The sequence below is a fragment of the Camelus bactrianus genome, chromosome 10 (assembly GCF_048773025.1).
Source record: "Camelus bactrianus isolate YW-2024 breed Bactrian camel chromosome 10, ASM4877302v1, whole genome shotgun sequence".
In the NCBI taxonomy this organism is placed as follows: domain Eukaryota; kingdom Metazoa; phylum Chordata; class Mammalia; order Artiodactyla; family Camelidae; genus Camelus; species Camelus bactrianus.
In genome coordinates this window covers 33604216-33618762 of record NC_133548.1, presented here as the reverse complement: position 1 = coordinate 33618762, position 14547 = coordinate 33604216, and the positions used below count along the sequence as shown (strand labels likewise).

The 14547-nt window shown below is 44.3% G+C and overlaps 1 protein-coding gene across 1 annotated transcript in view; it reads left to right on the top strand.

Moving 5' to 3' along the window:
* Nucleotides 1-14278, top strand: part of SLC6A5 (solute carrier family 6 member 5) — a 55670-nt gene extending 41392 nt beyond the window's left edge. Inside the window, exons 16-18 of the mRNA XM_074373076.1 lie at nt 2111-2211; nt 7160-7327; nt 9619-14278. Coding sequence (XP_074229177.1) covers nt 2111-2211; nt 7160-7327; nt 9619-9774 — 425 coding nt within the window. The 3' untranslated portion in view covers nt 9775-14278. The remainder of the gene's footprint in view (nt 1-2110; nt 2212-7159; nt 7328-9618) is intronic.
* Nucleotides 14279-14547: the final 269 nt, after the last annotated feature.

Below are 14547 nucleotides of genomic sequence, written 5' to 3'. Positions count from 1 at the left end.
CTGCCTGGACTCTAGAGGCAGTTTAGAGGACTCTGCTGGGCCAGGTGCTTCCAGAACCGGGTTCACTCTCTGCTGAGCTCAGTCTGAACTGGACTTCGGTAGAGTTGGATGTGGGTGTGAACCTCTGATTTGGACCTGGATGGAACTCTAAGAAGTGGATCTTAGAAAAAATATTTGATATAAGCTAGCAGAATTGTTACAGGGGAAAGGAAATGCCTGGACAAATAGAATTTATGCCCTAGAGTACAGTGCATTCTTTTTTTTTTTTTTTTAATTTTATTTTTTCAAATTCTTTTGAGGGGGAGGTAGTTAGATATATTTATATGTATTTATTTATTTTTAATGGAGGTACTAGGGATTGAACCCAGGACCTCATGCATGCTAGACACACACTCTACCACTGAGCTAGACCCTCCCCCCACCAGAGGACAGTGCATTCTTTATAGTGATGAAGAGGCCCCAAACAAATGCAAGATCAGTTTAAGGCAGTTGAACATGAACCTGTGAAGAATGAAATGAACCTGGCAGATACCCTCCCGTCCTGGCTGCTGAATTTGGAAAATAAGCAGGTGAACTGCAGAGACGCATGTTTTCTCCTCGGCACTGATCATCTCTAGAGTCTAGATTCTCGAGGTTGCCACTCAAACATTTAAAATACGGTGGGTACAGTTTTCAAGTTTTATCTTTAGATTGAAAGAGCTGGTTCAAGTTCTCAAGTCAGCACTCCTCAAAGGCCAGTATCCGGGTTCGAGGTAGCTAGAAAAGTGGAACTCCTCCTGTTTGGTGTAGGAGCAATCCCTTGCAGACTTTTACCTGATAGAGTCACTTAGAAAAAGTGATGTGCATTTCGCTGGGAGCCAGTGCATTTTCCTGGGACTTTCTGGTTGGGGGGATGATGCAGTTGAATTGCTACCACGGAGACCTCCTGCCCGTTCTCTGCTTGGTTCTGCACTGTGCATTTCCCCCAAATCACAGTGTGCTAAATTGTCTTGATCTGTTTTCTTCCACTTTGATCACTTACTTGTTTCACATCCCATAGTGTCTTTCTCCACATCCTTGAGAGGGAAGTTAGAGTCACACCAGGCGATGATTTTATGGGATGGAATATGTCATTCTTCAGTTCTTGTTGCCCATCCTGTGTGCTGAACTCTCAAAGGGTGTGTGTGTGTGTTTTTTTTTTTTGTACAAAAGAAAACAAAACAAAATGCACCAATAGTCCCCCCACTGCCCCACAAATAAGCTTAGTTTTGTTCCTCTCTGATCTCCATCCCTGAGCTCCATTTTCACATACGTTCTTGGCTGAATTGTCACTGTCCACCTCTCATTCAGGGTGTAAGTCCCCCAGCTCCATTTGCTGGGGTTCAGCAAACATTAGGAACAAGAGGCTTCAGTCCATTAATAACTCACACAGGTAACTCCCTGTGAGCATATCAACAGGTGTTTATTAAGTATTTACAATATGCCCTGTGTGCTCCTAGGAAAGTGGGGAGACACTGGGTCAGTTTCTGGGCACTGAAATCTGTTTTCTGAGTCTGGAACAGTAAGTATGATGGTGACCACTTGGAATTCTCCTTGGTTTTTCCCTGCCCTTGTCACTTACATGGAGCAGAGATGAACTGACTCATGGAAGAGTAGCCTTGGGAGGGCGAGGGGACAAAACACAACGTGCAGTGCGTCTCCCTCTGAATCCCAAGGCTTTTTCTCGATACACTGTGTTTATTGGTCATGATCTTCATTAGTGTTGCCCGATGCTAAACCCATGAGCCCACCTTCAAAAACAGCTGCACGGGTGAATACACCAGGCCGGGGGCAGTGTTGAGTCACCCCAGCTAGCCTGGAACTGAGCGTTTTAGATGTCACTGTGGGGTGTCATCTCACATTGGCCCTCACTGCAGAGAGTATTTAATATCTACTTAAATATTCTGTTTGCCTTCATCTTCCCGGCAGTGAGTCATTTGTCTGATGGGTTCTTGCATGATAGGGGTCGTGTTGACAGCAGGTGGGGGCCATCCCTATCCGGTGGCACTCGATTGAGGGGCTCTTGTGCCGTCCCCCCCCACCCCCCCCCGCCTCCGTACCTCATGCTCACTCTCCGTTTGTCTCTTGGCAGGCTTGCAAAGATTCTGTGAAGACATAGAGATGATGATTGGATTCCAGCCAAACATTTTCTGGAAAGTCTGCTGGGCGTTTGTAACTCCAACCATTCTAACTGTAAGGACAGCATGCTGTATCGGCGGGTAGCACCTTGCACGCGTAGGTGATGCTTCGTGTTGAACAAGGCGTGTACCCACATATAGATGAGCCCAGGGAGCTGGTAGGATGGTTATTATTCTTGTCCCTCAGCTGAGGGAGCTGGTTCAAAGGGGTGCAGCGACTTCCCTAAAGGTGCTTCCCGATCGGGTGCAGAGCTAGGACTCAGGCACAGTTTGAAGCACCCCTGTGGGACATTTCCCATGATATCCATCTGCCTCATGTCCTGACCGCCGATAGCCGTCACATCCCTGCGTGCCAACAAGGCCCAGGCTCTGTCCAAAGTGCTTTTTATGTATCCCCTCATCTGTCCCCAACAGCGGCTCTGTGGGGTTGGCATTATGGTCATCTCCACGTCACCCATGGGAAACCTGATGCCCAGGTTATGTGGCTTGCCTGGGACTGTACCACTAATACAGTTTGGGTTTGAACCCAGGCAGGCTGGCTCCAGAACTCTGGCTCTTAAATGCTACTCAGTACAGCTGCTCTACGATGATTGTGTACAGCAGAAATTAGACTTTTATTGTTCATCTTTTATTGCTTTTGAGGACTATCTTATCATCCTCAAGTATGATGATGACATTTTGAGATCATTTGACATTCATCTTCTTAAAGATCAGAGCCCTTTCTGTGTCAGTAAATCTGTGTAGGGACTTGTATGCATATCCTGTCACCTCCTTTATTATGCCTTAGCTGCTGGCTTTGCCTACATCCCCTTCCCAAGCACGGTAGTTGACAGAGACCTTGCCTTTCCCTCTCCTCCTCCCCTGGCTTGCAAGCATCCTCTGGGTAAGGCTGCAGGAAGCTGGCTGTAGTTCCTGCTTTGCCCAGCAAGTGGCAGTAGAAACCAGATTAAGACCCTTATTTTACAACATTGTACCAGCCTCTTTAAAGGAAAATAAGATAGTAAAACTGCAAAGAAAACATATATTTTCCCTTTTTAAAAAAAACAAAACAAAACTGCCCCAGAGTGAGTTTTAATCAAAACACCTCAATTTCTTTCTGAAAAGACAGACGTTTAGACAGAAAAAGCATTCAGCGTTTGCCTCCCTCTGTGCAGACACAAGCCATCATGGAGAGGCCCACAGCTGTGCTCACATGTTGGTGGCTGTAATTGGTCTGAAAAGTCCTACCAGGTTTGAGCCATGAGAGTTGTAAAGGATTAAAGATCTTGTAGTCTCTTGATTTCAGGACTGAAATATGTGAAGAATGGGGATTTACCTAACTGTTGGGAGACTCCTCTGCCTCTGCTGTTCCCCACCTCTGCCGAGTATCACCTTGCCCCCCAGTTCTACACATGATTTATTCTTTTTTAAAACTGAAGTATAGTCAGTTTACAATGTTATATCAATTTCTGGTGTACAGCATTACGTTTTAGTCATGCATGTATGTACATATATTTGTTTCCATATTCTTTTTTATTATAGGTTACTACAGATATTCAATAGCTCCCTGTGCTATACAGAAAAAACTTGTTTATATATATATGTATGTATGTATGTATTATATATAGCAGTTAGTATCTGCAAATCTCAAACTCCTAATTTATCCCTTCCTACCCCCTTTCCCCACTGGTAACTATAAGTTTGTTTCATATGTCTGTGAGTCTGTTTCTGTTTTGTAAATAAGTTCATTTGTGTGCTTTTTTTCTTAGATTCCACAAATAAGTGATGTCATATGGTATTTTTCTTTCTCTTCCTGGCTTACTTCACTTAGAAAGACTAAGTGATCCCCAGGTTCATCCATGTTGCTGCAAATGGCATTATTTTATTATTTTTTATGGCTGAGTAGTATTCCATTGTATAAATATGCCACAACTTCTTTATCCAGTCATCTGTCGATGGACATTTAGGCTGTTTCCATGTCTTGGCTATTGTAAATAGTGCTGCTATGAACATTGGGTGCATGTGTCTTTTTGAATAAGTTTTCTCCAGATATATGCCCAGGACTGGGATTGCTGGATCATATGATAAGTCTGTTTTTAGATTTTTGAAGAATCTCCATAGTGTGTTTTCCATAATGGCTGCACCAAAATATATTCCCACCAACAGAGAAAGGTTCTCCTTTCTCTACACCCGCTCAGCTTCTTGGGTGAATTCAAAGTTAGAATCTGCCCCAGATCCTAACTTTTCCTCCTGTCTTGGGAGACATTAAGCTTCAGGGAATTGTATTCTTTGGAAACATATCCCGTAGTAATAATCAGCATGACGACTCGTGGAGATCGAGTATCAGGCAGGCACTTTATGAACACTGTCTCTCAAGCCCCTGACCACCCAGCCTGGTGGGTGAGTCTTTCCCCATTTCACAGGTGCATGCACTGAGGCCTGGAGAGGCTCAGGAGCCTGGCCAAGGCCACGGAATGTGCAGGGGGCAGAATAAGAAGGGAATCCAAGGCTATCTAGGCTTCTAATAAATTTCTTAAAATCTAGTGCTTTCATCTCCAAGTGGAGTTTGGCCAATTTTGGATTAAAATAATCCTAATCTTCTTTAGGACCAAAATGTCAGGGAAAAGGGACTTGCTGTATTTTTTGGAGAAAGTTCCTCAACTGTGCTGGGCTTTACTTGATTTCCATTATAAAACTCACATCAGAAACCTGCAGAGAAGACCCAGACAATCTCTTCCACCGAATTCTGCTTCTGTGTTTGGCAGTTAGGGACAAGAAGAAGTGGTCAATTCCATCATCGTCATCAAGCCAGGACCTTCTTCTGCTGCCGTTAGCAAAAGATCAGGTGGCCCTGGCCGGGTGGCTGAAATAACCTCCCTCGTGGCCATGCCCAACTGAGGGCGGGGTTTTATCAAAGCTGACTTGGCAGAGGGAAACTGGTGGCAAGAACCAGTTTGCATGGATAAATCTATGTGATACTTGTGTGACTGGAACTGGGCGTCAAAGGAGCAAGGCTAACACTTAGGTTTTGCCATTTGCCCTTCTGTGGCATGGCTATCTGTCATGCGCTGGAATGAGTCGAGATTAGGAGTTGAAATTACTTCAAAACCCCTGAGATAAAGTTGATCATTTTTATATGTGCCTTCCTAGATTTACAGAGCTATAAATACTCTCCATGCAATTATCATCTACATAGTCAGATCACGTTACTGAATTATGTGCACACATAAGCAGATGTATTGCTATTTATATAGTCAACGAAATGGAGCCGCTTACCATAATTACATTAGGCCATACTTCCGATTGACTGGTTAATAAAGCTTACAACTCCAGGGGCAAATGTTTAAAAGGAGGCCTAGAGTAGATATCTCTTATCGGAGCAGTTTCTTCAACAGTTGTCTTCAGGCCCATGTTGCTTCGAATCGATGGATTGAATTATTGTTGCACTGAAATAATCACTTGCCCCCGTGGCCTGGCTTTGCAGCAATAATCTAGATGCCTTCCATTGGTCTAGTGCTTCACTCTTCCCTAAAATACCTCCATATATCATCTCTCCTGACATAATCCCCTCCAGTAATTTTTAAGATGTTCTTTTACTGCTTAAGATAGAATGAGCTGGGGAGGGGGAGGGATAATTTAGGAGTTTGGGATTAACAGATCCACACCACTATATATAAAATAAACGACAGGGACCTGCTGTACAGCACAGGGAAGTATTATATTCAATATCTTGTAATAACCTATAATGAAAAGAATCTGAAAAAGAATATATATATATATGCATATGTATCACTGAATCACTTTGCTGTACACCTGAAACTACCACAACACTGTAAATCAACTATACTTCAATAAAAATTTTTTAGAAAGATATAATGGGCAGTAAACAGGAAAAGATGCTCATTCTTACTAATAGTGAATCTTTACATTAAAGAGAATTTTTTTTGCCTGCCCCAAAAAAATAAAATGGCATACTACTCAGTCAGAAAACAGAATAAAATAATGCCATTTGCAGCAACATGGATGGACCTGGAGATCGTCATTCTAAGTGAAGTGAAGAGAGGTGAGGAGGAGAGGACTTATGCTTACATGGCTCGTTGTCTAGGCTGAGGCCAGGTGAAAACCGGGAGGAGCTCAATCTTCCGAGGGCAGTGCCCTCCCCCCACAGAGGGTTGGTGAGAGCACTCAGAACCCCCCTTCTGTCTTTTTTTGGTGCCTCTCTTTTCGACGTATCTGTTCCCTTGTTGAGCGTTCCCTTCAGCTGCACTAAGCAAGCCTTCAGAGGGTTCTCATCACTCTTGCCCTCAGTGTGTGCTGATGGGAGGTAACGGGCAGGAATAAACATGACCTCTCTTAAAAGTGAAGGGGGAGGCTCCTGAGTAAATAGCAGACTGTGGTTCCCAGAAAACCCCTGTGTTGCACACCTGGGGTGAAAAATATCTGTTTTACAGCAGAGACAGAGGGGGCTGTGTCTCTACTGTCTTTGTCCCATGGCTTATTATAGGACCAAGCTTCCTGCTCAGCCCCTGTTTGGGGACCTCGGCGGTCTCACTCAGCCAGCTCTAGAGGAGCACCTGGGGATGGGCCATTCCCCATTCAAGGTGAAAGCACAGGAGATTCAAGTGATTTTTTGACATTAACCAAGTGGATTTTTCCCCCTTGTAACAAAAGCTTGATTCTCCGTCATAGAAAGTAGCGACCACCCCTTGAAAACACCCACCATCCCCTCTCCCCCTGCCACCCGCCAGCCACCTAGTTGTGTATCCTTTGACTTCGTCCTCTCTGCCTGTCCGTGTGTGTAGGCACACACCTGCATTACTCAGCTTTTATGGGACGGCAAGTGCAGCATCAGCAGCGAAGTGTCAGTTTCCTCATTTGGAAAACGTACTGATGATAGCTCCCTTTCACAGTCGTTATGGGTGTGAAATGAGACAGTAGATACGAAAGCGTGCAACTCCTTGCAGGGGTTTCGAACGAAGAGTCCACGTCCCCGCCCTAACAGTGTGTTTCTCTTTTCTTACCAGTTTATCCTTTGCTTCAGCTTTTACCAGTGGGAGCCCATGACCTACGGCTCTTACCGCTATCCCAACTGGTCCATGGTGCTGGGGTGGCTGATGCTCGCCTGTTCCGTTATCTGGATCCCAATTATGTTTGTGATCAAAATGCATCTGGCTCCTGGCAGATTTATTGAGGTAATTGTATCAGCTCTTACTCCTGCCATCCCCTCCCAAGGGAGAACCTCTGAGTGCTCTGGGCGTTAAAAAATGAAAGATTTGGTGAACTTATTCTAGAGGGAGACTTGGTGATTAAGGGGTTCCAGTTGCTACCGTTTCTATTAAACTCATTTTTATTATGTATTATTTCTCTAATGGAGGAGCTCAGCCAATCCACAGGCTGCGCTGTTATTATGCTATTCCTCAGCACACTGATGGCTCTGGGGAATAAATGATCCGCGTGTCTCCTGTCTCCTGGCACTTCCTCCTCCTCTCCCCTCATCCAGAGTTGAAATCCTAGTGTTTGGTTTTTAACCACGCATCAGGTTCCTCCTTTAAGCCTCCTTCCCCCAAACATCTGTTACCATTAAAGTTAAAATCACTACCCCTTCCTGTAATGTGTATTAGGGACAGCTGAACAGTGGTCCAAGCTGATTAAAATGTCACCATCCCTGTAGAATGTCATGAAAGGTCCAGAGTATGGCTGGTATAAGGTGACACTTGTCTTTGTCAGTTAGTCCCTGGCTGGACCCATTTCCCATTTTTAATGCAACAACAACAACAACAACAACAACAACAACAACAACAACAACACCCCCCCAACTCCAGAGTGGATGGGAAGGGGACTGCCATTTGTCGAGCCACCAGTGAAGTGTAGTCAGGCTTTTGGTGTTCGTGAGAATCACGGGCTCAGTCGTACCAGGAGGAGGTCAGTGCCTTGTCCTGGAGGTCCAGCGGTCTGGTGTTTTGGACCAGACCCGTGCTACTCAGGGTCTGGCCCCGAGATCAGCAGCATCAGCACCACCTGGGAGCTCGTTGGAAATGCAGGCAATCAGGCTCCAGCTCAGCTCCACGGAATCAGAATCTTGGGGAAGTGGGACTCAGGTGTCTGTGGTTGAACAAGCTCCCCAGGTGGTTCTGATACACACTCAAGCCCGAGAGGCATGGGGCTAGACCAAGATGAAGAGACCCTGCTGGTCGAGGGTAGTGAAGAACGGCTGGATGGGTTTTTTCGCGTGGTCAGCCAGATTGAGAAAGAGAGGTCCCGTGCAAGCTCGCGAGGGGAGAAGCGAGGTGGGAATGAGACACGTGAATAAATGCGTAAAATGAATGTCCACGTGCTGCGGGGGGAGGTAGCCTTTGTTTTCGTTGGACTAAAGATGGAGACAGAGTCAGCAAAGGGAGATGCAGGAGGCTTCTTACCACTGCAGTGTTCCAGTTTTTATCCTCAGGAAGTTCCGTCCATTATCACCTTAAGGTAAATTAACGCGGCCCCCTCACCCCCAGGGATGGCTTGCTGGATCGCCAGGTGAACCTTCCCCCACCGCCGCTGACCCAGAAATCTCTTTCCCTCTGAACAGAAGCCTCTGCTGCTTTTGTCTGAGGCTGAAATTCTCTAAACTGATGAGTTGGCTGTATGAATTTATTATGGTTGATTTGGGACACAAAGGTTGCAAACTGATGATTAAGGGGAGATTAAACTAACAGCTATAAGAAGCAGCTTCACTTTAATAGGTAATAAACACATAATTGTTCCCTCTTATGTAGTCAGAAATCTGTTTTCTTTCCTCTTTCTAGAAAAGGCTCCAGTCAAATTATGTTTTTCTGTGAAAAGTTCAGTTGAAGGATTAGGGACATTCCCATGCTTTTTCGGTCGCCTGCAAGAACCCACGCTTCTGAACCAAATCAGAAGCATGTATTTTTGTCAACAGATAATTAAATTCTTTGCTCTCCCTTGGCAGTGTACCTTTGGGGTTGAGGTTTTTTTTTTCTTTTTTCGGCTGTTTATATACTTTTGGGAAATATGCTAAACAAAATCCAATTAGTTTGATGTAACAACCCACTGAGGAGAGGACAGAACAAAAGTATTTGAGTACATGTCCTTTGCAGACACGGTATGTGGCCATGGAGAGAGCTGCTAGGGGTTCCTCTTCATTCAGAGGGGGAAAATGTATAATTAGAATCCGAGTCCTTTATCCTCTATTAATCTTGTGCAAGGCTAACCCTGAGCAATTGTAATATTGCTTGCAGGGTGACGTAAATGATTTCAAGTGAACCAAACTAAGTCTCCTTTTTAATGCATTCTTGGTTAATTAACTCCGGTTAATTAATGGAGCTGATCTTCCTGCTTCTCGTGGTGGGGGAACCTCTTGATTCAAGGGGGTGTTCTGGCACACGTGGTTGCACACAGTTTGGGGATGGGTGGGTGGTGTCTCAGGGAAGGGGGTTTGTTATTTCCGTGACCCTGTGTGTCTTTGGCTTCTTTGCAGAGGCTGAAGTTGGTGTGCTCGCCGCAGCCGGACTGGGGCCCCTTCTTAGCTCAGCACCGCGGGGAGCGCTACAAGAACATGATCGACCCCCTGGGGACCTCTTCCCTGGGACTCAAACTGCCAGTGAAGGATTTGGAACTGGGCACCCAGTGCTAGTCCGAGGGCATGGTCCTGTTTCTCCTCTCTGCCTTCCCCTATGTTTTCCCCAGCTTTCTTCCCCTTTTTCTTCTTCTTTCTGCCCACATCTTGGCTCTTACCCATGCATGAGTGGTTTCGCAGAAAAGTAGGACATAAGTCGCACGCTGTAGTGAAGGGCTAGATGGAGCAGTTGAAGTGCGGTTTGCCTGCGTCCATGCTGTCAGTTTCTGGTGGGGTTCACCCCGCAGGCGTGGGCTGACTAGGTGTGTGTGTTCCAGTGAAGTCACAAGTAGGTCTGCGTGTGTGAGTTGGCCAGTGGAGAAGCAGCCACACTGGTTGTCACTGGCAGTGCCTGTCAGGCTTACACACAATGGCAGGAGAAGAGGAGTGGTCGTTTGGACTCATCTAAGCAATGTGGTGGTTTCATTCAGACACAAAGTTCAGGACAGGAGGGTCAGCAGTGGTCAGAAAATGTTTAGAGTAAGACGAGGAGGCCGGTGGATTTAGACCCCCCCGGGGTGGTGAAGTTCACAATTCCACTCATGGTTGGAGCTCTGTTTCCTCCATTTGGACCGGCGGTCTCGTTGTTTGCTCTGCGAACTGCAAATCTCAGTCAATCAAGAATCAGTTCTCTTCCCTCAGTTGTCTTTTTTTTTTTTTTTTGGACAACCTGTTTGTGAATTCTTTTGGCCATTTCCTCCAGCTCTGCACAAGAAGCCATCATATTACTTGTGCCTGATGTCGTACGTTCATCGCGGAGCGCCGTCCTCGTTTCTCCGTGACATCTAGCGCCGTGGTTCAATGATGTCATTACCCCCTGTTTCTTCTAAGTGTCTTTCTGTGAGCTGTGGATACCTTGTCTTTCAACCTCTGGGGAAACAACACTTCCCCTGGTTCTGTCTATATATTATATACATACAAGACACAAACTCTTAAAAGACAGATAACTTCTCAGTTTTTACTCGCAACTTTTTCATTCGCGGTAAATGCCAATTGTGGCCATAGAATCAAAGAAATGAAGAGTTTCAGAGAAAGCAACCATAATATTCCCACTGATACTGTGCTGGTAGTACATTTTAGGTCACTGTATGTACAGATGTTTCTGATAAACACAGGTTAGGTAAGTAGGCAAGTGAGCTAATTAAAGCTATAGCTTTTAAGACTACATTTAGCTAATTCAATTTTAAGAGTTCCCAATTCACAATACTCATAACCGCACGCGAATGAGAGCGAATCGTATGTCTGCAGAGATTGGCGAAGCCGTAACCTTTATTATCTTCTTGTACCCTGAACATGCATATGTGAGATGTTTACAATGTGATACAATGTGTTCATGTCATGTGTCCTGGTAGTGGTGTTTTCTGTCCTTATAAATATCTTATGAATCACTGTAGAAATGATGAGTAGAATAGTGTAGTCGGGTTTTTTTTCCCCCTTACAGTAATAATATCTAAACCTAAAATTGTTTCCTTAGGGGAGACCATTTCAATCATTTTCTTGTTTGTTTGTCTTCGTATGACAGGGTCTCAGGCCAAGTTTTCAGTTCAAATCTTGTATATTGTCGTGACATTTTCATCCTGTGCAACAGTAATGAAACCCAACAGCAGACTTAAAGTAACACTTAAAAAAAAAATGACTTCATTTGTTAAGGGAAAAAAAAAAACAAACAAACCCTAACTCGTTTTCCCAAGTTCTCCCTTTTTTGGGGCAAATCTCATTACCATTTGCCGACACCGGTGTGAACTTCCGGTTTTCAAGAGTAGCCTGGGGAAACTTTTAGAAGAGAAACTAAAAATTGGTTTTGAACTTGAGGTTTTCATCTTTGTTGTCTGTAGAGCATGTCTGTTCTTCCCTCCGCCTCATTCCCTTTTTCTGCTTCCCTCCCACAGCTAGAACTTTCTAGAATCTGTCACAGGGACTAAACCCTGAGCCTCCCCTGGACTTAGCTTCAGGCAGCTGAGCTGTGGCCTCCCCTGCCCCATGTTTCCCATAGTGACCTGCTGGCCATTAGCACTGGTCTCCCCAAGAAAGTCACATGGAAGAGAAGCCCCCATTGCTATCGCAGACTTGGCAGAGTGGTACCCAGAATTAGCCTCTCCAGTTGATATCCTGGTAGGGTGGGAGAGGGAGGGAGGACTCACTTAGACTTGGAAACAATCTGCAGCCTTTCCAATCTGAAGGTTGGAGAAAAAGCTGAAATCAATTAGCCATCTCCCACAGGACTGGGATGTTTGTGTCAGGACCGGTGGTTTTTGGCTTTCCTCTCCCGCCTCTTGGCTAAAACTCGACTCTGATGCTGGACGCCAACCCAATTTTGTTAATTATTGCTGTTGTAATTAAGAGAAGTGGTGGTGGTGGGGAACTCACGTTTGCTGCCAGATCTTTTTTGTACGGGCTGCAAGTTAATTGTGAGAATGGGGAGATCCTCACTAGCTGGTGTATTTTGCATTTGGGGGCAGCAACATTTGTGTTCATTATGATTTGTTTAGTTAAGACCTAGTAGCTGTTTCCTGAGCAGCTGGGTTCCCGCCACCCCCCCTCGCCTTTTCCTACAATTTTTAAGTTTTATGTACAGTTTAAATGTGGAAGGTTCTGAACTTACCTGACACGGTGACTGTGGAAATGCAGTTTTGCCTGTTTCTATGGCCCTGTTTAACATTTGAGGCTTTCCCTGCCAGAGATGCGTTCAGTATCCATGCTGTTTCCAGGCATCGCGAATTGATGCTGCCGCCCCTCCCGTAGGCTCGGCCGGGACGCTGAGATGCATATGACCAGATGGATGTTTCCATGCTATCAAAATGCACAGTCAACTGGAAGGGAAAAAAAAATGAACGAATACAAATAAAATGAACAGCATTGTTATAAACTGCCATTTGAGAGTTCCCCTTCAAACTGAGGCAGAAAACCAATTATTGAGGAAAGACTTTCATTGGTTCACTGTGCAGAACGGTGGGGTATTTTCCACTTGTGAGATTATTTCCTAATACCAACAAATGCCAGAAACCCATTCAGAGAAAAAAAGCCATATGTTAAAAATAATAACCCTGTAATATCCTTCAAGGAGGAAAAAAAGTGTATCGTCTTAACTATTGGTGTTGTGTTGTGGCTTCTTATGCAAATATTTGTCTTGCATATTAGTAACTTTTAATCTCTTTAAGGCTGTGTATTTGTCATGTACAAATGTGTCCAGTCTGGTCTCTTTCCTCTTTTTGTTTCATGTTTATTTATTGCATGCAATCTGTGGTCAGTGCAAAATCTCAATGACCTCAATGTCTTTGAAATTTCCAAAGTGTATTTAATCTGTCAGAAACGGAATCAGCGTGTATTTCCATGGTGGCACTTTAAAAGGACCTTTAACACAATGGCCTTGAAATGGAAAAGACTTGGGTTGTCTTTGCTAATGTTGCATTGGAGTTGAGTTTTCCTTTAGTTAAGTTCTAACTCTGTTATCTACATGTGCCTCCATGCTTCCTGATAACCTTCACGTGTCAGCATGGTTTTCCCATGCCTAAAATTAAGCTGTTTTTCCTTCCTTGTTGTTCTTTTGGCCATTGGTCATCGTCCTCTTCCCAGAGACTTGCACAATAACTGTTGCTTAATGTAAGCATGAAGGCGAAGTCACACTGCTGCTGCACTTAGATTTGGGTCTGTGACACGCTTCTTTGAGGCAGATGACTTGCGTGAGGGCATGCTGGGTGGTAGGTTATCTTGCAGAGAAAAAAAGCCAAGGCCAGCGAATGAGCATTACCTCTGTTTCACACTGGGTACCCTGCAGAAAACCTCCAGGCTGGGAGCAGAGGTTTGGGTGATCGAATCTGGATACTCATTTCTCTTCAAAGTGGCTCAAGGATTTGCAAAAGTGAAGCTTCCTCTCTTTCTGGGATTTTGCTTCAACTGGACAGAAAGGCCAAGTCACATTGAATTGCGGTCTCCGCTCGGGCCATCTCTGAACAGCCTGCAGCCAAAGAGGAAGTTCTCAGATTGGGTGTTCATCCCCTCTGAAGAGCCAGCAGTGGTTTGATTTGCCCGCCATGGATTAAATACATCTTCAGGTAACCATTTGCCTTATAGGTGTATTTTATTGTTAGGATGATACTTAGTAACTGACTAGGAACTGTTTTGTCTCTCATTTTTGGGTCTTTTTTTGCACTTTATATGGACCTATCATGGAATAGGTTTGTTCTTAAATTGTGTACCTGGCTTATGTCCTAAATGCAGGCATCTTATGTGGTACTGTCGCCTATGAATAAAGATATGCTCCCTAATCAGGTCCTTATATTTTTTCATTAACTGTACATGAAGAAAATATATTACATTATAAATGATGCATCATAGATATATCTTACAGAGTGCATATTATATGCTGTGTATTATTCATTTAAGGAGTCATTATTCTTGAGGCCCTACCTCAAATTTTGTATTTATGTGTACAAATGCAATTTATGGTATTATATATTTGCCTATTATATACTGACATAAATTAGAATTTATCCTAATGATGTATGAGTTCACAGAACCCTAAATAAATGTCAATGTTTAAAACATGATGACTACAGAATTGTGTCTATTAACAAACCCATTACCCACATCCTTTATTAACAAATGGCCTTTAGGTACCCCCAGGATTGATCTGTTTTGTTGGGAGAAACCTGGAACAGAAACAGAACTGCCCTCCTGGGAGCGTGAGATATTGCGCTGCTGCAGAAACAAATATCAATTAAATTGTTATATTCTTAGCCATCAGAATACACTATTGTTTGCTGAATTATTAATCACCCCTCCTGGGGAAGG